The sequence below is a fragment of the Rana temporaria genome, chromosome 7 (genome assembly GCF_905171775.1).
Source record: "Rana temporaria chromosome 7, aRanTem1.1, whole genome shotgun sequence".
NCBI lineage: Eukaryota > Metazoa > Chordata > Amphibia > Anura > Ranidae > Rana > Rana temporaria.
The window spans coordinates 155,035,870-155,058,326 of NC_053495.1; the positions used below are offsets into that span (position 1 = coordinate 155,035,870).

Genomic DNA, 22,457 nt, shown 5'->3' on the forward strand with positions numbered 1-22,457 from the left:
ATCAGTGCCACCTATCAGTGCCCACTGTGCTCATCATTGCCACCTATCAGTGCCCATCAGTGCCACGTACCTATCAGTGCCCATCAGTGCAGCCTATTAATGCTCATCAGTGCTTCATATCAGTGCCACCTGTCAGTGCCGCCTATCAGTGTCCATCAGTGCCACCTTATCAGTGCCTGTCAGTGCAGCCTCATCAGTGCCCATCAGTGAAGGAGAAAACGTACTTATTTACAAAGTTTTGTAACAGAAACAAAAAAAAATATATTTTTTTCAAAATTCTCTAACTTTTTTATTTGTGGATGCGTGTCACAATGTGCGTTTGAGTAGTACACAGTGTAACTGTGTACCCAAATCTATGTGAAAAACCAAACAGATTATAGTCTAAACTCTATAAGTACAATAGTGCCAAATGTCGTGGAAAATAAATAAAAGATAAAAAAAAAAAAAAAAAATTTTTTTAAAAGAATGTCCAGCAAATAAATAGTTAAGTGCAAAATGGATCCAGTGTTGTATCAAGTCCAGGTGCAAAATGCAAATAATCCAATCCCAAATCGCAGGGAAAAGTGCAAATGCTAAAGTGCTTGTGAATCTTCAAAATAGCCAAAGTGCGAGAAAGAAGTGATCCGCCTTCACCTATAGGTCACCAGAATAATAATGGATGGCTCCTTACCACACGGTGTTGACCAGATTACTTAAAATATGGTCGATCAGGCTTGTTTTAAATGAGGATCAGCAGGGTCTCATTGGATTCCAATGTTGTTTGTCACTTTTCCCTGCGATTTGGGATTGGATTATTTGCATTTTGCACCTGGACTTGATACAACACTGGATCCATTTTGCACTTAACTATTTATTTGCTGGACATTCTTTTAAATTATTATTTTTTTTTTATTTATTTTTTTTTAGATTTTATTTATTTTCCACGACATTTGGCACTATTGTACTTATAGAGTTTAGACTATAATCTGTTTGGTTTTTCACATAGATTTGGGTACACAGTTACACTGTGTACTACTCAAACGCACATTGTGACACGCATCCACTATTTTGATATAGCGCCCCTCACCTCACTATACAATATATGCAAGTCAGTCACCTGATTTTATTTGGGAGCAGCTTCACTCAGTTAGTCACTTGATTCATCAAGTATATAATTTAGTGTAATTCATTTGGCGCGAGATTTCTTTTTCCTGTAAACTTTTTTATTTGTTTAGCAGAAAGCAAAAATCCCAGAGGTGAAGAAATATCACTGAAAGAAAGCTCTTATTGTGGTAACAAAATGATAAAAAAAATTGTTTGGGTACAGTGTAGCGTGATTGCGCAATTGTCATTTAAAAAGCGACAGCGCTAAAACCTGAAAATTGGCTTGGGCAGGAAGCCGGGAAATTGCCCAATATTGAAGTGGTTAAGCAACTTTTGCTTAAAGTAGAACTAAAGGCAACAATTGTTTTTAGTAAGAAAGGATTATAACCACCAGTGGCGGCTGGTGCTCAAAACTTCTTGGGGGGCGCAAACAAACAAAAAAAAAACATCAATTGCAGCCTCACGGTGCCCATCAAACATAGCCAGTGTGCCATCAAATGCAGCCACTGTGTCCATCAAATGGCACCATTGTGCCCATAAATTGCAGCCACTGTGCCCATCAAACGCTGCCACTGTGCCCATCAAATGCAGTCAATGTTCCATCAAATGCAGCCACTGTTCCATCAAATGCAGCCACTGTGCCCATCAAATGCAGCCACTGTGCTCATCAAATGCAGCCACTGTGCTCATCAAATGCTGCCACTGTGCCATTGAATGCCGCCACTGTAACCCCCGCCCGCTCACTGTCTGTCTGGCACTTACCCTGTCTCGGTGGGGCAGCAGGTGACAGTGGCGAGCAGTATCCTCCAGGCATCTCCTGCCATCATCTTCTCCTGATAGGCGTCCAATCACAGCACCTTTCGTTTCAGCCAATCAGGTGATGGGTAACAGACCCAGATTGGCGGAGAGGCGGTTCAGTGTTAGGAAAGAAAATATTTATTCGCTGTTCTAACACACCTGGGTGAACAGCGAGCGCCAAGCATGTCGCTCATAGGTCACCTTTTTTGACGCCTATTAGAGCTTATGGCTCTAATCAGGTGCTTCAAAAACACCCCAGCCACTGTAATTCAGGCGCCGGGCACCTGAATAGGGGGTGACAGCGGCGGCCTATGCATGAATCTATCCATTGGTCATAGAGGTGGTAGCTGAAGAAAGGGGGCGGCGTCCGTCCGCCCTTATGGATGCACCGCCACTGATAACCTCTGTCAGTTTTTTTTCCATCTGTGTACCATAGGGGAGATTTCTCTTCAGTTTCTGTTCCATAACCAAAACAGGAAGTGAGAGTAAATCTCTCCAAAGCAAGGGAATCTTAACTCTATAACTTTTTAAGAGCCTCCACATTGGAAGCACATGCAATATAATGGATAGATAGAGGGCAGGAAAGCCTGGAAGGAGCCCATCCCTCCTTAAAGACACCTTTATTATGCATGTGCTTCTATTTTATTTCTAGAGTTAGTACTACAAATTATTTTGGGGTGCCGTGAAGTGGCTCTGCAGCTTACGCATGTATTTGCAAATGTGTGCAAACAAAATCCCTTTTTTAACGCATACTGTTAGACAGTATAATTTAGTATACGTTGTTTGTAGGTTGGTTGGTGCAACAGAACCTGCTGGAGAGGTTTCAATAATTAAAGGGGTTGTAAAGGTAAAAAAGAAATTCCCCTAAATAGCTTCCTTTACCTTAGTGCAGTCCTCCTTCACTTACCTCATCCTTCCATTTTGCTTTTAAATGTCCTTATTTCCTGTTGTTCTGTCTGTAACTCAACACCGTAATGCAAGGCTTTCTCCCTGGTGTGAAGAAAGCCTCTTGAGGGGGGAGGGGGCGAGCAGGAATGTCAGGATGCCCAGTAACACACAGCTCCTTTCTCTATGTGCAAAGTAGAGAGCATCCTGACTTGCCTGCTCGCTCCCTCCCCCCCTCAAGAGGCTTTCTCCACACCAGGGAGAAAGCCTTGCATTACGGTGTGGAGTTACAGACAGAAGAACAGGAAGTGAGTATTTCTCAGAAGAAATAAGGACATTTAAAAGCAAAATCGAAGGATGAGGTAAGTGAAGGAGGACTGCACTAAGGTAAAGGAAGCTATTTAGGGATTTTTTTTTACCTTTACAACCCCTTAAAGTGTAAGAATGAACATTCATTTCCATACATGTTGAAGAATATCCTTACCAGTTCTCCATTTTCCAGTCCAAGCTCCTCATCCAAGATACATCCAAGTTGTTTCTGTTTTAAAATAGGTAAAAAGAGGTTTGTACATGATTATATATATATATATATATATATATATATGCTTAAATGTGACACACAAGAAAACTAAGTATGGTGGAGCAGGAAAGCAAAAAAAGAAAAAAAAAAAATATATATATATATATATATATATATACACACAGCAAAATTCAGAAGAGTAATATAATGTAATATATAGACTGTGGACACCTCTGGAAAACAGTTACATTGCCAACCATGGACAGCTGCACCAGATTCTGTGTGTACCAGCCCTTGGCGTCTGCCCAATTGGGTTTGGGGACTGATGTTCGAGAAGTGACAGCAGTTGGGGGCTTTTCTGTAAAGTAATCATTCCCAATTGCAGAGACAATCTGTCTAAAGCCTCGTACTTAAACCCCCAGGACATTATATAGTTTCTGAAAGCAAAGGCCTTGTAGAACAAAAATATGATAGTTGCAATTGTTTATGTCACTTGATATTTGCGTGTGCCCGTGATATCGGAAAAAACTATGATATCCAAAAATCTCCATAGGTGACGCTTTAAAAGCCTTAACATCAGTTTAGCATTAACCAGGAGCTCTTGTGCTAGAATTATTGCGCTCATTCTGATGTTTGCAGTGATATGTCACACGTGTGGGGCGATCGCTGTTTATATATGTGTGCATACCATGGGCATGTATTTGCATTTGTCCATGTGTGTAGGGTGACAGTATTTTTGTACATTTTTGTTATAATTTTTTTTTAATCTTTTTCTTTTATTTATGTATTTATTTTTACTTGATTGCTATCTAAAAGAGTTAATAAACCCTCATGTGATAGCATTGGGCAAGTGACAGGTACTCTTTATGGAGACATTAGGGGTCCAATAAACCTCAATGTCTCCCCTGTGCTGCCCTTGACAATCAAACAGAGTACCTAACGGAGCACAGTTCTGCTTGTTTAGATGTGTTCCCTAGCTGTACCAGCCAGGAAATTGAGGACCAGTAATTGGAGGTCATAAAATCAGTTTTGCTTCTGATTTCTTTGTTTACAGGGGGTATCAACATACCTGTATGTCAGTCCGTGCACTAGATACAGCGGGAGCGTGAGTGCCCGCCGCACGCTGTGGGAGATTGCACATGGACTCTATGTCCACCGGCCACCCGCGATCACGGTGAGGAGAGGCAGAATGGGGATCTGCCTATGTAAACAAGGCAGATCCCGTTCTGACAGAGGAGGAGAGAGAGAGATCAGCTGTTCCTATTGATCAGGAACAGCGATCTTTCTCTACTCCCAGTGAGCCCATCCCCCTGACAGTTGGAAAGCACCTGCATAGGGAACACTTAACCCTTTTATCCCCACTAGTGTTAACCCTTTCCCTGCCAGTGTCATTTATACAGTAATCAACACCTTTTTTTAGCACTGATCACTGTTCACAAAAAAAGTGTAATTTAAGGTCAGATTTGGCCGCCGCAATATCGCAGTCCCGCCGTCATTACTAGTAAAAAACAATAGAAAATAAATAAAAAGTTCCTAAATCTTTTCCCTATTTTGTAGACGCTATAACTTTTGCGCAAACCATTATACTCTTATTGTGATTTTTGTTACCAAAAATATGTAGAAGAATACATATTGGCCTAAACTGATGAATACATTTTTTGGGATATGTATTATAGCAGAAAGTAAAAAATATATATATCTTTTTCAAAATTGTCAGTCTTTTTTTGTTTATAGCGGGAAAAAAACACAGGGGTGATAAAATACCACCAAAAGAAAGCTCTATTTGTGGGAAAAGAAGGATATCAATTTTGTTTGGGTACACCATGGCACGGCCACGCAATTGTCAGTTAAAGCGACACAGTGCCGTATCGCAAAAAATGACCTAGTCATTAACGGGTAAATCCTTGCAAGGTTGAAGTGGTTAAATAAGACAATTAAAGTATACGCCTAGCAATCAGATTTCAACTTATTCCCAATACAGAAATGATTGATAATTGGTTGCAATTCTTTACAACACTTTGCATTCACATAATAAAAAGTTCTTACCAGTATTTCTATTAGTTCAGCAGCAGCACCAGTTGCACCACTGTCCTTTAACTATAAAACAGAAAATGATGGATGTAAATGAATATGTTATCCAACCAGGGCTGCTGATAGGGGGACCACCGGTCCTCCTGTAGGGGGCCCGAGGAGAAGGAGGATCAGTCGAGCAGAGAATGGATGACAGCATCTCTCACCCAGAAACTGAAAGACGGTTTCTTCCCCTTTCCCTCCAGATGGCTTTCAGCTCCTGGGTGAAAGAACCGGATGGACGGATTTAGTGGACGCTCGCACTCACAGCCAGGATAAGGAGAAGGCAGCCTGGAGGCTGGAGCAGTGAGAGAAGAAGAGCCAACAGGAGGTGTGCTGTATTGTGCTCTCCCCTCCTGTCAGAAGAGCGCTGGTCTATACAGTACAGGAGACTGGAACGATCTTACTGTAGATCTCATCGCACTGTATACAGTGTGATAAGATCTACGGTAAGAGCGATCCGGTCTCATGTACTGTATAGAATATGCAAGCTCATCTCACAGGAGGGGAGAGCAAAGCACAGCGCACGTCCCGCTGGTTATATGTGTTGGCAAATGCAATGGGGATGTTGAGAGGGGGGATATGTGCTATATGGAAGTGGGGGAATTTGGGATAATTGAAGTGTTTGGGGGGTAATTGTGCTCGTAGGGGGGATTTGGGGGAGAAGATTTGTGCAAGGATAGAACTTTTGAGAAGAAAGAGTATATGTGCTAGGCAGGTGATTTTTTGGGGTGAGTGAGATTTGTGCTAAGAGGGGGGATTTTTTTTGCAGGGGGGGGGACTCCATCACTGGCTGTATGGTGCCCCATGCTTTCTAACAGCAGCTCTTATCCAACAAAGTGCTTATGGCATTCAAAATACTGATTCCAAGCTTTCTGTTTTGTTTTCTGGATTTAGAGAGTAAATCAATGGTAAAGTTAACCCAACCTGGTTAACAGATGTTCTTGCTGAAATGGGGACAACAACATATGCCTTTAAGCACCCATGTTAATCTTAAAATCTGTTATTTTGTCTCTGTGGAACCCCTTTCAGCCCATTCTGTATACAATGCCTTGGCATCAGTATAGCACATCTATGCCCTTTGACAATTCAACTGTAAGGGTAGGACTTAAAGGGTAAGTCCTTGTTCAATGAAAAAATTGTATAAGTGTGTGTGTATATATTTATATATATATATATATATATATATATATATATATATATATATATATATATATATATATATATATATTCTTATATATCACATACTACTGCTACATAAACCATATAGAAATGTAATATTACTAAAAACTGAAAATGTAATTTCCTGCTTGCATGTTTGGCTAACAGATTTTCTCAGAAATCTGCACTACAATGTCAAATTTTAAGCATCCCTTATAATAAAAATGTAAGTTTTGGTGAGATACTCCCCAAGGTTTAAATAAGGGTTAGATATCTTTAAAGGGACACTGCTGCTATCCTCATTAGAGCACAGGAAGTACACCAGGCCATTATAATGAACCAGATTCTTACATTCAATCTGCAACTGGTGTTAAAGAAACATCTATTTCTTCAGAGCAGAAAAAGTTTGTTAAAATGATTGCAATGTATATTAATCAACCGGTAAAGGAGGATATTTTTTCTCAACAAAAATGTATGAGAAAAAAAAAAAAAAAATACAAAACATGTTTAAATACGGAGAAACTGGCAGACTCAATGAACCACTTTTTCTTTTTTGTTCGTGCCGGCGCTTTTTTATGTTTCTATGATTGTGCAAAATAAAAAAAATATTTAGTACCTCTCTCAAATACATTCACATTCTCCATGATTTGCATGTTTACAAATGCTGCAAGCATAGAAAAATACCTATTCATCCACTAAAAATCCAGTGAGCACATAGCTTCCTATGTACCCTGCCTCTGCTGCACTGAAACATTTTGAACTACAGAATATCTCCCCTCTATGCTAAGAAGGCAAGGTGAGGGGGGGCGTGTTTTGTTGTCTAGATCAGAAGCAAGCAGCACAAAGTGATAACACTGCTCACCCATATATACAGTATTGTAGGAAAGAATTGTCACAGGAAGTGTACTGATAGGAGTACCAGGTGAACATAAAAGGAAAAAAATGTAAAACTATTGAAGTCATCACATCTTAGGACTGGTGAGCTGAAATATAATGCAATATAATAATTTCTTTTTGGGTTTACATACATTTTATCACCAAAAGGGAGTCATAATTTTGACTTGGGTAGAAGTAAAAGCCCCATGTACAGGTTGGGTGCAGGATCCAATGTGATCCACAGGAACACAGAGATCAATCTGAAGACTATCACAGGTCATGAAGATCATCAATAGACCTCACATAGTGCCAATTCCTCAGCACTAATGTTACCTTAGATAGGTAAGATATTTGTTTCTATAAATGATTCGATTAGCCAAGAAAATCGCACACAGTATAAAGCAGTTTTATAAAATCACAGATTGTATGAAGTAGTGACACATATTTTTACTCACACAATGAACAATTTGATTACTCAGGTTTGCTTGGGGAATATTCCCAATCATCCATGTTGGATTTTTCCAGAGCTGTATAATTCCCTAATATTTCTATTTTTGAATACAGTATAATCATATCTAGGAAGTAATTACCTTACAATAAAGGTTTTTCAGATTAAGTAATATGTCCGGAGCAATATTCTGAAATGAAATACAGCAGTTCACATAACAACTCATATCCACATGACAGACATTCATTGAAAAAGCACAAATAGCAAAACTGTTTACACCGTCATATATTTCTTTGAATAAATTATCACACGCTAAGAGTTAAACTCCAGATAATTCTATATACATTTTCACCCACCAAAAGATTATTCACTGTGTTCATGAAGTATTGAGATGAAGACAACCTTAGCAGTCCTGACTTATCTCAACAGCTTTGTCACTAACCTTCTGCTATTCTGCAGCTCTCTCTGTCAAAAACATGTATGAATTTTATTGACTGAATATCTGGATCAAATATTGTTTCTTATATCTGCATGGGGTTCATCTTGATTAAAATATCATGAATATGTATTATAATGTTCATTATCCTCCGTGATAAATCTGTAAAATCTCTTCAGTAAAAACCTGTGTTTGGTATTAGACAAATGTCCAAATCGTATGTAAAAGTTCAGATTCTGATCCCATAGCGACCAATAGTTCTAAACAACATCACACAGTCTATTTTTATGCCATTTCTAATTTACAGATGATATAATATATACATACCACAAGGGCTTTCTGCAGGCACGGTGATTGTAAAATGTCCGCTGCCTATTGGAGGATATTATTTCTAATTAGTATATATGGGTAATTAAAGTTATAAATATAATGAAGTCATGTAAATCATCATATAATACAGTTAAAGGGGTTGCAAAGGTTTTTTTTTTTTTTTTTTTGTTCTAAATAGGTTCCTTTAAGCTAGTGCATTGTTGGTTTACTTACCTTTTCCTTCGATTTCCCTTGTAAATGTTTTTTTTATTTGTCTGAATTTCTCACTTCCTGTTCCTCCTCAGTAAGCTTTCCACCATCATCCGAGCGGTGGAAAGTCATTTAGAACAGCTTACTGAACAGCTTACTTAGGAGGAAGTGAGAAATTCAGACAAAGAAAACAAAGAAAAAATTTTTTTAGAAGGGAAATTGAAGGAAAAGGTAAGTGAACCAACAATGCACTAGCTTAAAGGAGTTGTAAAGGTAAAAGTTTTTTTACCTTAATGCATCCTATGCATTAAGGTAAAAAAACATCTGACAGCACCGCCCCCCCCCCCCCGAGCCCCCGTTTTACTTACCTCACCGTTCGAAAGTCCCGGGCGCGTGCTTGTCATCCTGCTCGGTTCCCAGCCTGGCCGTTGATTGGCTAGGCTGGGCGGATTGATAGCAGCGCAGCCATTGGCTGGCGCTGCTGTCAATCACAGCGGATGACGCGGCGCGCCGGGGGGCGGGGCCGAGTGATACAGTCGGCGGCTATGGCCGCTGCTGTATCACGGGAGCGCGCTCGCAAAAGCTTTCCACCATGCGAGGGAGCTCGCATGAACGTGGAAAGCTTTTGCGAGGAGGAGCCGAGACAGCCGCCGAGGGACCCCAGAAGACACGGATCCGGGTCACTCTGTGCAAAACGATCTGCACAGTGGAGGTAAGTATAACATGTATGTTATTTAAAAAAAAAAATAATTGTACCTTTAGTGTTCCTTTAAAGGAACTTTTTTTTAGAAAATAAAAAACAAACCTTTACAACCCCTTTAAGCCCCATACCCTCTATCAGTTTTCCTACAGGTTTTTCTCTTCAGGTTTACCAAAACCATCTAATAGGAGGTCAAACCTCAAGAGTTTCAATTTGTATGCAATCAGGCAGGCCCTTGCACTATATGGTTTTGGTAAACCTTTAGAGAAAAACCTGCAGGAAAACTGATAGTGTATATGGGACTTTAAAGTGGATGTAAACGCTCACATATACCCAGTGAAGTGAACAGCCTCAGATGATACACAAAGATGAAACAAATCTCCCTTCATACATTTTACATGTATATCTAATGTCTGTATATATCCTTTAGAAAGTGCACATCATGTTACAGATTGGAGAAAAGGCACACACTGCCCCACTCCACATTGGCAAAGGAAGGAATAATGGGCCAGATCCACAAAAGGGATACGATGGCGTATCTACTGATACGCCGTCGTTTCCCTGTTTCTATCTTTGGAACTGATCCACAGAATCAGTTTCCAATAGATAGGCAGAAGATCCGACATGTGTAAGGGACTTACACTGTCGGATCTTAGGATGCAGTACCGCATCCGCCACTGGGGGCATTTCGAGTCGAAATGCCGCTTCGGGTATGCAAATTAGCACTTACGGAGATCCACGAAGCTTTTACGCTTCGTTTTTTCTCCGTAAGTATTAGTTTGCAATCGTAAAATTAGGGCTGCTTTTACAAGGCCGAAACTGTTTAGGCCTTGTAAAAGTAGACCCTTCTATCCCACGTCGCCGTCTTTTTTTTTTCAATTTTTTTTTTCCCACCGCAACTCGTATTTTTTTTTACGCCCGTCGCGATTCTCAAAACCCGGCGCAACGTAAAACCGCGCAAAGCACGTCGGAAAAATGACGTCGTGAGCATGCGCAGTACGGCCGGCGCGGGACCGCGCCTAATTTAAATGGGACTCGCCCCATTTGAATAGGAACGCCTTGCGCCGGCCGGATTTCAGTTACACAGCCGAAAATTTCTAGGTAAGTGCTTTGTGGATCGGGCACTTAGGTAGAAATTTTCCGGCCGTGTAACTTAAATTGAAAAAGTTACGTTGCGACGGGTTTTTGTGGATCTGGCCCAATGTGCAGAGCTCTGCTGTGAGAAGGAAAGCTGTCTGCTAATCTATTTATAGCAACCTCCCACAACACAAATTTCAGGCTTCTTTTATCTCCTGTGTCGGAGAACTTGTCAGAAATTTTCAGGCTGATAACAGATCAGGAGAAAGACACTGGACTCTTTTCAGAGAGATAAGAAAACACTACAGGTAGAAGTTCCCAGCTCAAATTTCTCAAATCAGGTTTACATCCACTTTAAGAGAGACATTTTTAAAACACCATTTATTTAATACAATATGAGAAGACATATTGTTGTATTTAGTAAATGATACACAGTATGTTTTACATGAGCAGGGTGGTTGATTTCTTCCTCAAGCGGTTGTGGTAGCCTCATAGATAAAGTGCTTGTTTTAGTTATAGTCACACATACAGTATTTCAATGCAATAATATACCAAATTGTATAAAAAGTTTTTTTTTTTAATTTCCTAATAAAAATGTATTTACCGAGGAGTGCATTGGAAAATATGATATATAATAAACAAAACAAAATGTCTCAGTTGTCAATATACAGTTTTGGTCTTACCACTGTGCAAATAATATTTGCCTTTAATTCGTCTAGTCCCAGTATTTGCTGAAAAAGCAAAAGCCCAAAAAAAGATCATTAGTATATTTATTCACAAAAATGAGAATAGTATAGCCAGTACCTTGTCCTCACAGGCTTCAATGGGCTGTATACACACACCAACTAGTGTTTAAGACACATAAACACACCACCCATTCACAGACTATGGTCCCAGCGCATCTGTGAATGAAGATTAAAACACAAAAAGGTTTCTTCCCTGAGGACAATAATATTGTCATTGGCCAGGTAGGAAATTATCAGCCCAACAGTGTCTACATCCTATGGAATGTTGGGTATCTAGGCACTGCAGGTGGTGTGATGGGTAAATATAATAGCCAGCAGTGGAAAGGCCCTCAACCACTGTGTTTAACTTGGATGGGGCAATAGACAGAATTTTCTATTTCAGCCTGTGGGACTGAACAAGGTACATCAGGCAATGTATGGTCAGCCTTAGTAAACTAGACGAAGCATTGTTCACTTTGATTGCCCATTTATTCATGTGCAAAGGAAATAGACAAACAGGATTTTTTTTAAATTACCTGTCTACCTTCTTCTATTCTTTGTACTAAGGATGGGTGAAAGGTTTGGCCCAAGCATGAGTTCAAGCCAAAAACTTGCCTGTTTGACCATTCTCCAAATACCCAAATTTGCAGGGTGTTCGCCCAAACAAAAACCCTGCAATGCACTGAGCACTGCACAGTGCATTCTTCACCCTGATTGGGAAAAGCTTTTTCCAATCAAGGTGCAGTGTAAGCTGGTTGCTAAGGAGCGGGGCTGGGTAGCCGGACACGGGTCCTTAATAACCTATGAGTCATCAGCTGTCAATGGTTTTCCCTGCTGAACAATACAAAAAGTGTCGGTAAAAAAAGAAAGAAAAAAAAATGGCGTGGGGGTCAACCCCATGCGAAAACAACTGTGGTCGTGGTTGTGGGGGTCTGTGGATGGGGGGCTTATCACAATCTGGAATGTACCAGATTCTCATTTGTTATAGGGGCTTCCAGATTATGATAACTGCTCCGCCTGCAGACCTCCATAACCACCAGCCACGGTTGTGGAGATAAGCCCCCCTGCCCCAAAGAAACCACCCCCCATATTGAGGGCATCTGGCCTGGTATGGTTCAGAAGGGGGGGATGCTCACTCTCCCACCCACCCCCTTTCCTGACCTGCCAGGCTTCATGTTTAGATAAGGGTCTGGTTTGGATTTTGGGGGGGACCCCCACGCGTTTTTTTTTTTTTTTAAATCCTGGCATGGGATTTCCCTCCAAGTCCATACCACACCCGAATGGCTTGGAATGGACTGAAGGGGTCCACACCATTTGTATACATTTTTTATTTATTTTTCCAATAGCCAGGTGTCGGCAATTGCAATCGTGAGTCATTTTAAATGGGGTTTTTTTTCTTTACAATTTTTATTTTTGCTGCATGTTACAGATGTGCCACTTTACAGGCACATTAAGGGGACCCCCATGCACTATATTTAAAGGAATTTTTCATTTTTATTGTTGCACTTTAACCACTTAAGCCCCGGACCATTTGTCTGGTTAAAGACCGGGCCACTTTTTGTGATTCGGCACTGTGCCGCTTTTACTGACAATTGTGCGGTCATGCGACGTGGCTCCCAAACAAAATTTACGTAATTTTTCCCCACAAAATAGAGATTTATTTTGGTGGTATTTGATCACCTCTGCGGTTTTTATTTTTTGCGCTATAAACAAAAATAAAGCGACAATTTTGAAAAAAAAGAATATTTTTTACTGTAATAAATATCCCCCAAAAATATATAAAAAAACGTTTTTTTTCCTCAGTTTAGGCCGATACATATTTCTCTACATATTTATTGTAAAAAAAAATTGCAATAAGCGTTTATTGATTGGTTTGCGCAAAAGTTATAGCGTCTACAAAATAGGGGATAGTTTTATGGCATTTTTATTAATATTTTTTTTTACTAGGAATTGCGCCGATCAGTTATTTTTATCGGTACTGCGACCTTATGGCGGACACTTCGGACACTTTTGACACATTTTTGGGACCATTGGCATTTTTATAGTGATCAGTGCTATAAAAATGCATTGATTACTGTGAAAATGACACTGGCCGTGAAGGGGTTAACCACTAGGTGGCGCTGTAGGGATTAAGTGTGCCCTATGGAGTGCTTCTTACTGTAGGGGGGGTGGGCTATGTGTGACAAGACAGTGATCACCGCTTACAATTACAGGAAGCTGTGATCACTGTTATTGTCACTAGGCAGAGCGGGGATATACTTGTTTACATCAGCATCTCCCCGTTCTTCCTCACCGTGAGATGATCGCGGGTATCCCCACGGCAATCGAGTCCGCAGGACCCACGGTCAGGCTCACGGACCTCGCTGCGCGCGTCCACAATGCCGCTTCCTTAAAGGGGATGTACAAGTACGTCCTTTTGCCCTGGAGTGCCATGTTGTTGACATATAAGTGCGTGCGGCGGTCGGCAAGCAGTTAAGCATAATTAAAATAACTGCGCCTGAAAAAAGGATTGCTTAAAAAAAAAAATATATATATATATACATTGATACATGTCCCCCAGGGCATTACCTAGACCCCCCTATACCCCTTTGATGATCAACTACTTGCATATAAGCCCCTCAAAATGGGCAATTTTTTTTTTTTCTGTTCGGCTCCCATAGACTTCAACAGGGTTTGCCGTTTAAGTTAAAACATTTCCCCTGTTCGGGAGTTCAGCTGCGAACCAAACATGGGGCCAGATTCTCGTACAGCCGCGTATCTTTGCGGTGGCGTAACGTATCCGATTTACGTTACGCCTCCGCAACTTAGACGGGCAAGTGCTGTATTCTCAAAGCACTTGCTCCGTAAGTTGCGGCGGCGTAGCGTAAATCGGCCGGCGTAAGCCCGCCTAATTCAAATTTGGAACAGGGGGGCGTGTTTTATGTAAATGTTCTGTGACCCTACGTGATTGACGTTTTTCACGAACGGTGCATGCGCCGTCCATGGAAATCTCCCAGTGTGCATTGCTCCTAATACGCCGCAAGGACGTATTGGTTTTGAAGTGAACGTAAATTACGTCCAGCCCCATTCACGGACGAGTTACGCAAACAACGTAAAATTTTCAAATTTCGACTCGGGAACGACGGCCATACTTAACATTGGTACGCTGCACTTACGCCACCATATAGCCTAACGTAAACGGGGTAACTTTACTGTGTCGGCCGGGCGTACGTTCGTGAATTCGCGTATCTAGCTGATTTACATGTTTCGACGCGTAAATCAGCGTACACGCCCCCTAGCGGCCAGCGTAAATATGCAGTTACGATCCGACGGCGTAAGAGACTTACGCCTGTTGGATCTAATAGATATCTATGCGTAACTGATTCTAAGAATCAGGCGCAGAGATACGACGGCACAACGCAGAGATACGACGGCGTATCTGGAGATACGCCGTCGTATCTCCTCTGAGAATCTGGCCCATGGTGGTGTTCGGCCCATGTTTACTTAGTACCATTAGTGTTTGACTAATCTAGTAGTGAGATAGGCATGCACTTCTGGTAAGTGTGTTTTCCCATATTAGTGGTGGTGGTCACATTGGATCAAAGATTTTTTACACTTGGAAGAATAATATTGGTGATGGGAATTTTTTTAGTTGTTACACCCTCGTTACGTTTCTTCATTTGAACCTATTTTGTTTGAAATTCATTTTGGTTAAAAATACTTTAATCTATAGTTTGGAGGGCTTTTTCTATCACAATATTTATTGAATGATTTATTGTGCATGAATTTTCACACTGAAGAATATTTTATATTATTGAATCAGTGATGTAATTATTATTTTGTTATATTACTTAGGGGTTTGTATTTATTTATAGCTGCTGGTTATTGGTAGAATAATATGTTTTATGGTTCACAGTTTTGCAATATAATTTTCTCACAATTTATTATATACATCAGAGATGAAGGGTTTATACATCTATTCCAATTTAGTTTGTTTTATTTTTGGAGAAATGTCCCTGAAGAATAAGTAGCTATTACTTTATAGACCAATGGGCTTATCTTATACAGATATGACAATATGCAAATTAGTCCTATTGCTAATTTTAGATGATCGCAACTAGATCAGTGAAAGATAAATTGCCTTGTGATGTGCTTTACACGGTCATCTTTTTTTAAAATACATATCTGCTGCAAGTCTTCATCTGACTCCACCTTGGCCTGAGTCACTGAGGCTGATTTACTAAAGAAATTGAGAATATTCACACTATAAATTGTATGAAGATTCACGTCAATTATCTAATTATAAGAAAAGCAACCCCATGTTCATTTATTTCATCTTCACCTGATTAGGTAATTGAAGTGAATATTCAACAATTTATTGGGTGAACATTCTCAATCAGCCTCAGTATCTCTCTGACCAGTTGATACAAACAAACAGAAATGAGTGAACAAGCAAACTTACCAAAACCTTTAACACAAGGTAATAGGCTGCACTTCCAGTTTTTCCAACTCCCATCAAAATATCTTCCTGTAAAAAAAAAAAAAAAAAAAAATGCATCAGGATTGTGAATGCATGCATGTCAATTATTTCACTTAATACATATAAGGTGTAGCTTTAACCACCTCAATACTGGGCACTTTCACCCCCTTCCCGTCCAAGCCATTTTTTAGCTTTCAGTGCTGTCACATTTTGAATGACAATTGCGCAGTCATACAACGCTGTACCCAAATAAAATTGTTATCATTTTCCCCCCACAAATAGAGCTTTCTATTGGTGGTATTTGATCACCTCATATTTTTATCCCTTGCGCTATAAACAAAAGAAGAGGGACAAGTTTGAAAAAACACAAGGGGCCAAATTCTCAAAAGAGATACGCAGGCGGAACTGCTGTTCAGCCTGCTTATCTCTGTGCCTAACTTTGGAAACGATCCTCAAAAGGCTTTTTCCAAAGTTAGGCAGAAAATCTGACATGTGTAAGACACTTACACGGTCAGATCTTAGGATGCAGTACTGCATCCGCCGCTGGGGGCATTTCTCATTGAAATGCCGCTTTGAGTATGCAAATGAGGACTTAAGCAGATCCACAACGCTTTTCAGCATTGTGATTTCTGCGTAAGTTCCGATTTGCTTGCGCAAAACTAGGGCTGGTTTTACAATGTGGAAAATTAGTCACACCATGTAAAAGCCCATTCAAGCGACGGCATTTGGTATGCATTCCCGAGGGAGAACTCCACGGCAATTTGTAAAATCAAAACCGACATGGGTTCCCCCCCCAGGAGCATACCAGGCCCTTAGGTCTGGTATGGGTTGTAAGGAGACCCCCCCCTACGCCGAAAATTCGACGTAGGGGGTCCCCCTACAATCCATACCAGACCCGTATCCAAAGCACGCTACCCGGCCGGTCAGGAAAGGGAGTGGGGACGAGCGAGCGCCCCCCCCCCCCTCCTGAGCCGTGCCAGGCCGCATGCCCTCAACATGGGGGGGTTGTGTGCTCTGGGGCAGGGGGGCGCACTGCGGAACCCCCCACCCCAGAGCACCCTGTCCCCATGTTGATGAGGACAGGACCTCTTCCCGACAACCCTTGCCGTTGGTTGTCGGGGTCTGCGGGCGGGGGCTTATCGGAATCTGGGAGTCCCCTCAAATAAGGGGGCCCCCAGATACCGGCCCTCCACCCTAAGTGAATGGATATGGGGTACATCGTACCCCTACCCATTCACCTGGAGGCAAAAAGTTAAAGTTATTAAACACACAACACAAGGGTTTTTAAAATAATTTATTAGTCTGCTCCGGAGGCCCCCCCTGTCTTCTTTATTAGCTCTAATACCAGGGGGGCTTCTTCTTCCACTCTCCGGGGGTCTTCTCCGCTCTCCGGGGGGGGTTTCTTCTTCCGCTCTCCGGGGGGGGGGTCTTCTCAGCTCTCCGGGGGTCTTCTCCGCTCTCCGGGGGTCTTCTTCTATCTTCGCCGCTCTCCGCTGTTGACTCGGCGCACCCCGGTTCTTCTGCAGCTGTCCGGTGCCTTCTCCTTCAGCGCTGGCTGCCTGCTATCTTCGTGTGTTAGCTCAATTACTAACAGGCAGCCAGCGCGGTCTTCTGTGACGTCATGTTCTTCTTCTCCCTTCTTCCGATGTTGACACGTCGCCTCTTCTCACTGCAATGATGGAAGCGCGCCTTGCATCCCATTTATATAGGCATCACCGTCCCATCATGCTCCGGTAGGTAGCCACGTGGTGGGTGCACGTGGGTAGGCACCCACCACGGCAGCTTTTTTGAGAATTTGGCCCAATATTTTTTTCTTTTTGCTATAATAAATATCATTTCTTTTCCTCAGTTTTGGCTGATATATATTCTTCTACATATTTTTGGTAAAAAAAAAAAATCACAATAAGCGTATCTTGATTGGTTTGAGCAAAAGTTATAGCGGCTACAAAACAGGAGATAGATTTATAGCATTTTTTTTTTTTTACTAGTAATGGCTGCGATCAGCGATTTTTATTGTGACTGCAATATTTCGGCGGACACACCGGACACTTTTGACACGTTTTTGGGACCATTCACATTTATACAGCGATCCCCGCAAATTCAATAACCAGACCCTTCAGGTCTGGTATGGATATTCAGGGGAACCCCGCTGTCAATTTAAAACAAAAATGACGTGCGGTTCCCCCTAAATATCCATAACCAGACCCGTTATCCGAGCACGTTGACCTGGCCGGCCACAGAAAAGAGGGGGGGACAGAGTGCGGCCCCCCCTCTCCTGAACCGCACCAGGCCACATGCCCTCAACATGGGGAGGATGTCCCCATGTTGATGGGGACAAGGGTCTCATCCCCACAACCCTTGCCCGGTGGTTGTGGGGGTATGCGGGCGGGAGGTTTATCAGAATCTGGAAGACCCCTTTAACAAAGGGGACCCCCAGATCCTGACTCCCCCCCCTGTGTGAAATGGTAATGGGGTACACTGTACCCCTACCATTTCACGAAGGAAGTGTAAAGTATTGTAAAAAAAAAAACACACTGACACCATTGAATAAAGTTCTTTATTAAAAAAAAAAAAAAAAAACCTCCAGCGGTGAGAAATCCACTCGTTCCCGGCTTCCTGCGTTGTCCTGATCCTGCGACGGCTGCGGGTGATCTCCAGCGATGAGAAGATCCTGCGTCGGGTGATCTCCGCTCCAGCGATGAGAAGATCCATCCATCCGGCGCAGCAGCATCCCCGACCTCCTCTCAGCGCTGGACACTACTTATATAGAGGAGGCAGAGCCACCCGTCACGTGACCCCGCCCCCTCTGACCTACCCTCTGCTACGTCACTGGGTAAGCCCGGCTTCCCTCTTCCTGGGCTTCCCCAGTGATGTAGCAGAGGGTACGTCAGAGGGGACGGGGTCACGTGACGGGTGGCCCTGCCTCCTCTATATAAGAAATGTCACAGCTGCAGCGCGTCATTCGCTGGGCTGTGTCCAGCGCTGAGAGGAGGTCGGGGATGCTACTGCGCCGGATGGATGGATCTTCTCAGCGCTGGAGCGGAGATCACCCGACGCAGGATCTTCTCATCGCTGAAGATCACCCGCAGCCATCGCAGGATCAGGACAACGCAGGAAGCCGGGATCGAGTGGATTTCTCACCGCTGGATTTTTTTTTTTTTTTTAATAAAGGACTTTATTCTTTGGTGTCAGTGTGTTTTTTTACAATACTTTACACTTCCTTCGTGAAATGGTAGGGGTACAGTGTACCCCATTACCATTTCACACAGGGGGGGGGGGGTCAGGATCTGGGGGTCCCCTTTGTTAAAGGGGTCTTCCAGATTCTGATAAACCCCCCCCCTATACCCCCACAACCACCGGGCAATGGTTGTGGGGATGAGACCTTGTCCCCATCAACATGGGGACATCCTCCCCATGTTGAGGGCATGTGGCCTCCAGCGGTTCAGGAGAGGGGCGCACTCTGTCCCCCCCTCTTTTCTGTGGCCGGCCAGGTCAATGTGCTCGGATAATGGGTCTGGTTATGGATATTTAGGGGGAACCGCACGTCATTTTTGTTTTAAATTGACGGCGGGGTTCCCCTGAATATCCATACCAGACCTAAAGGGTCTGGTTATTGAATTTGCGGGGACCTCCGCGCATTTTTTTTTCTAAAAGTCCGTGTCCCATTTCGGTTCGGAGTTCGGGTTCGGGTTCCCGAACCCGAACTTTTTTTTTAAAGTTCGGGTTCGGACCCGAACCCGAACATACAGGTGTCCGCTCAACTCTACAGATAACTTATATAGAACAAACAAGTTAAAATTTCTGTAGAATTAACATACAGTGTATTTAAAAAAATAAAAAAATAAATAGATAAAAGCTTTTTTTGCATTGTAGTTTTGGGTGTGGTCAGTGCTCATTTATGTTTCTAGTGTTTTTTTTTTATATTTGAAAACATTATGAGATTAGAAAGTGAACACTATATAAAAAAAATATATAAAATAAATAAATATATATATATATATATATATATATATATATATATATATATATATATATTGCTGGGAACACTTACCTCCAATCCAATCCTGATGCATGCACACAGTATATGAGTTATACCCTCTGCTCCCATAAATAGAATATACACTAAAATACTTGTCCTGCAGCACCTCGGGTGATTTATTTAAATATTTGCAAAATCTACAAACTTTACATTGTGATAAATCAATGCAATCGGTAGAACATTTTTGAAACGCTCACAGTCCTTTCTCGGGTAAAGTATGTATAAAGCTGAAACAGATCATCTAAAGCCCACGTTTACACCAAATGTGGCTTTGAAATTGCACTACTTCTAACATGTACACCCGCATACGGGCAAAAAATAGACATCAAAGGGTACTACATATGTCAGAGCTCTTTTGTAGTTTTTACGTTAAAGTGCGCCTGAGGTTTGTACTATATTGGAGAGATGACACAGAGGAAGAAATTTAGATTATCACAACATAAATCCTCAATGTAGGCAGATCGGCTGGAGCTCCCTGTCCCCAAAAATGCTTCTATGCATCAACAGATATTCCATCTCCCAGCTTAGATTTCTAATCATTGATCATGTTCCTAGATCGCGGAAAGGTGCCAACAGGCAACTGCAGTTGAAGTGCAGAGAGGTTAAGTTGGATCAGGATATTCAAGATTTGATCCATCTGTGGGCAGGCTGGTTGTACTGAAGTCAATCCATCAGTCGTGATCATTGTGTTCTGCCGGCTGGGAAGGCTCCCCACCAGCAGAACACAATAGTGAGGCACAGTGGATATCTGGAAGAGGCATGCTAGGGGAGCAGGGTGCAAGGCCAGAGGAGAGACTCTGGGATTTTGTGTCAAATCAATGTGGCCTGCGGGCACAGGATTTCCAAGTCGGGATAGCTGGGATCAGTAGTCCACCAACCAAATCACAACAAAATCTGGGGAATAACCAGGGAAAAACCAAGCCTCCTTACCGACCAGCCTGCAGAACAACCAAATTAACCTGTCTAACAGTATGCATTAAAAACAGGGGTTTTGTCCGCACGCATTTGCAAACGCATGCGTGAGCCACAGAGCCGCGCCAAGGCACCCTGTAATCTGTGGTCCTTACACTATACACTTGTGCTATATGCTGGGTGTTTGGTGTGCTCCTGTACCTTTAAGGAGGGATGGCTCTCCTTCAGTCCACCTGCCCCCATCTATCCATTAGAAAGCATGTGCCTCCACTGTGGGGACGCTCATTGTTTAGTGTTAGGACCACAGATTACAGGGTGCCTTGGCGGGGGTCTGTGGCTCACGCATGCGTTTGAAAATGCGTACGGACAAAACCCCTGTTTTTAACGCATACTGTTAGACAATAGACAGGTTAATTTGGTTGTTCTGCAGGCTGGTCGGTAAGGAGGCTTGGTTTTTCCCTGGGCATTCTCCAGGTTTTGTTGTTATCTGTGTTAGCCTTCCTATGCCACTTACTGCGATTGCCAGCAATAGATGGGGTCGGTGGACACGTTTTTGTTTCACCTGTGGTGTTTATATTGCACCAACCAAATCAAGCTGCTAAACAATTAGGCCGCAATAAGGGGGCACTGCAGGCCCCTGGCTTATTAACAAGTTATTCAGTTTAGCCAGCATTTGGGACCATTCAGAGTGATCCCTGGTATAAATGTGAAGATGATGGGGTGAAGAAACTAGCATTGTACAGTGAAGTTTGTGCAGAAGGAGAAGAGTCCTGGGTGCAATAGTCTGCAGGAGTTGTGTGCAGAGGAGGAGCGACAGCCTGCAGGAGTTGATGCAGGGGAAGTGACTGTGAATGTTAGAGTCCATCAGGTCTTCAAGGCTCAATTCATTCAACAATTCTTAAATATGATGGCAAAGTGATCTGTTCTATGAGCATCCCATATGCCCTTTCCCCAACGTTACCCAAAGTTATATCCCCCAAATAAACAAAAACAAAACAAAGCAAAATGACTGTTCGTTGTCTCTCAGAATGATATATGGAGGTCTGGCAGCAGGGTGATATGGTGGATATTAGTAACTAGTAGCAACCATCCACTGCATTGGGAGGTACCACCAAGATCCACCTTCACAGTTAACCTGCTGGCCATCGCCCCTAGCAACCATCAGAAGCAAGGGGGACTTTGCCATGTTTGGGATGTAACAAGGAAAGGACACTCACAAAAGTAATAAGCTCTGCAACTAGTGACTGTAACCATGTGCCATCACCTGTGGCAACCACGGCGAGCGATCGTGCTCATGGATTACAAATATGTCCAGCAAGCTGCATAGCACGGACATTACACACTGTACTGCAGAAACTTTGAAATTACTTTTATTATTCCTGCCTGACACAGTGAAAGGAGCTGACATGTCTGCTGTTTCCCCTGTTGCCCCTAGTAACAACATAACTAGGGGGTGTCTATGACAGGATGCTGCACAGTCAGTCCCACACAGTGAGATGTTTAGTCTGTCTGCATTCAGTGTCCAGCCTCTGTGACGCAGTTCCTAAACTACATGCAATTCTCAACACCTGCCACCAGGTGTCACTACAGCGCACACAGTTTGCCTACTCTACAGTTCCTCTCTGTCAGGGCTGGCAGCTCAGCTGTTAGCTAATTGCCAGCTTCCATCTCTCCACAGTGATTCACCTGTTGATCCTGCTCGTGAGCTCTGCCTACTTAAGGACTTCCAGTTCATTTGCTCTTCAACTT

The 22,457-nt window shown here is 42.5% G+C and overlaps 1 protein-coding gene across 2 annotated transcripts in view; it reads right to left on the reverse strand.

The window, feature by feature from the left end:
* Nucleotides 1-22,457, reverse strand: part of LOC120945791 — a 61,337-nt gene that overhangs the window by 21,824 nt on the left and 17,056 nt on the right. Inside the window, exons 6-11 of one of the 2 annotated variants that reach the window (XM_040360197.1) lie at nt 15,740-15,805; nt 11,257-11,304; nt 8,605-8,649; nt 7,984-8,031; nt 5,333-5,383; nt 3,251-3,304 (exon numbers count right to left, since the gene is read on the reverse strand). In XM_040360197.1, the coding sequence (XP_040216131.1) occupies nt 3,251-3,304; nt 5,333-5,383; nt 7,984-8,031; nt 8,605-8,649; nt 11,257-11,304; nt 15,740-15,805 (312 nt within the window). The remainder of the gene's footprint in view (nt 1-3,250; nt 3,305-5,332; nt 5,384-7,983; nt 8,032-8,604; nt 8,650-11,256; nt 11,305-15,739; nt 15,806-22,457) is intronic. The other variant, XM_040360198.1, reaches the window with a different exon arrangement.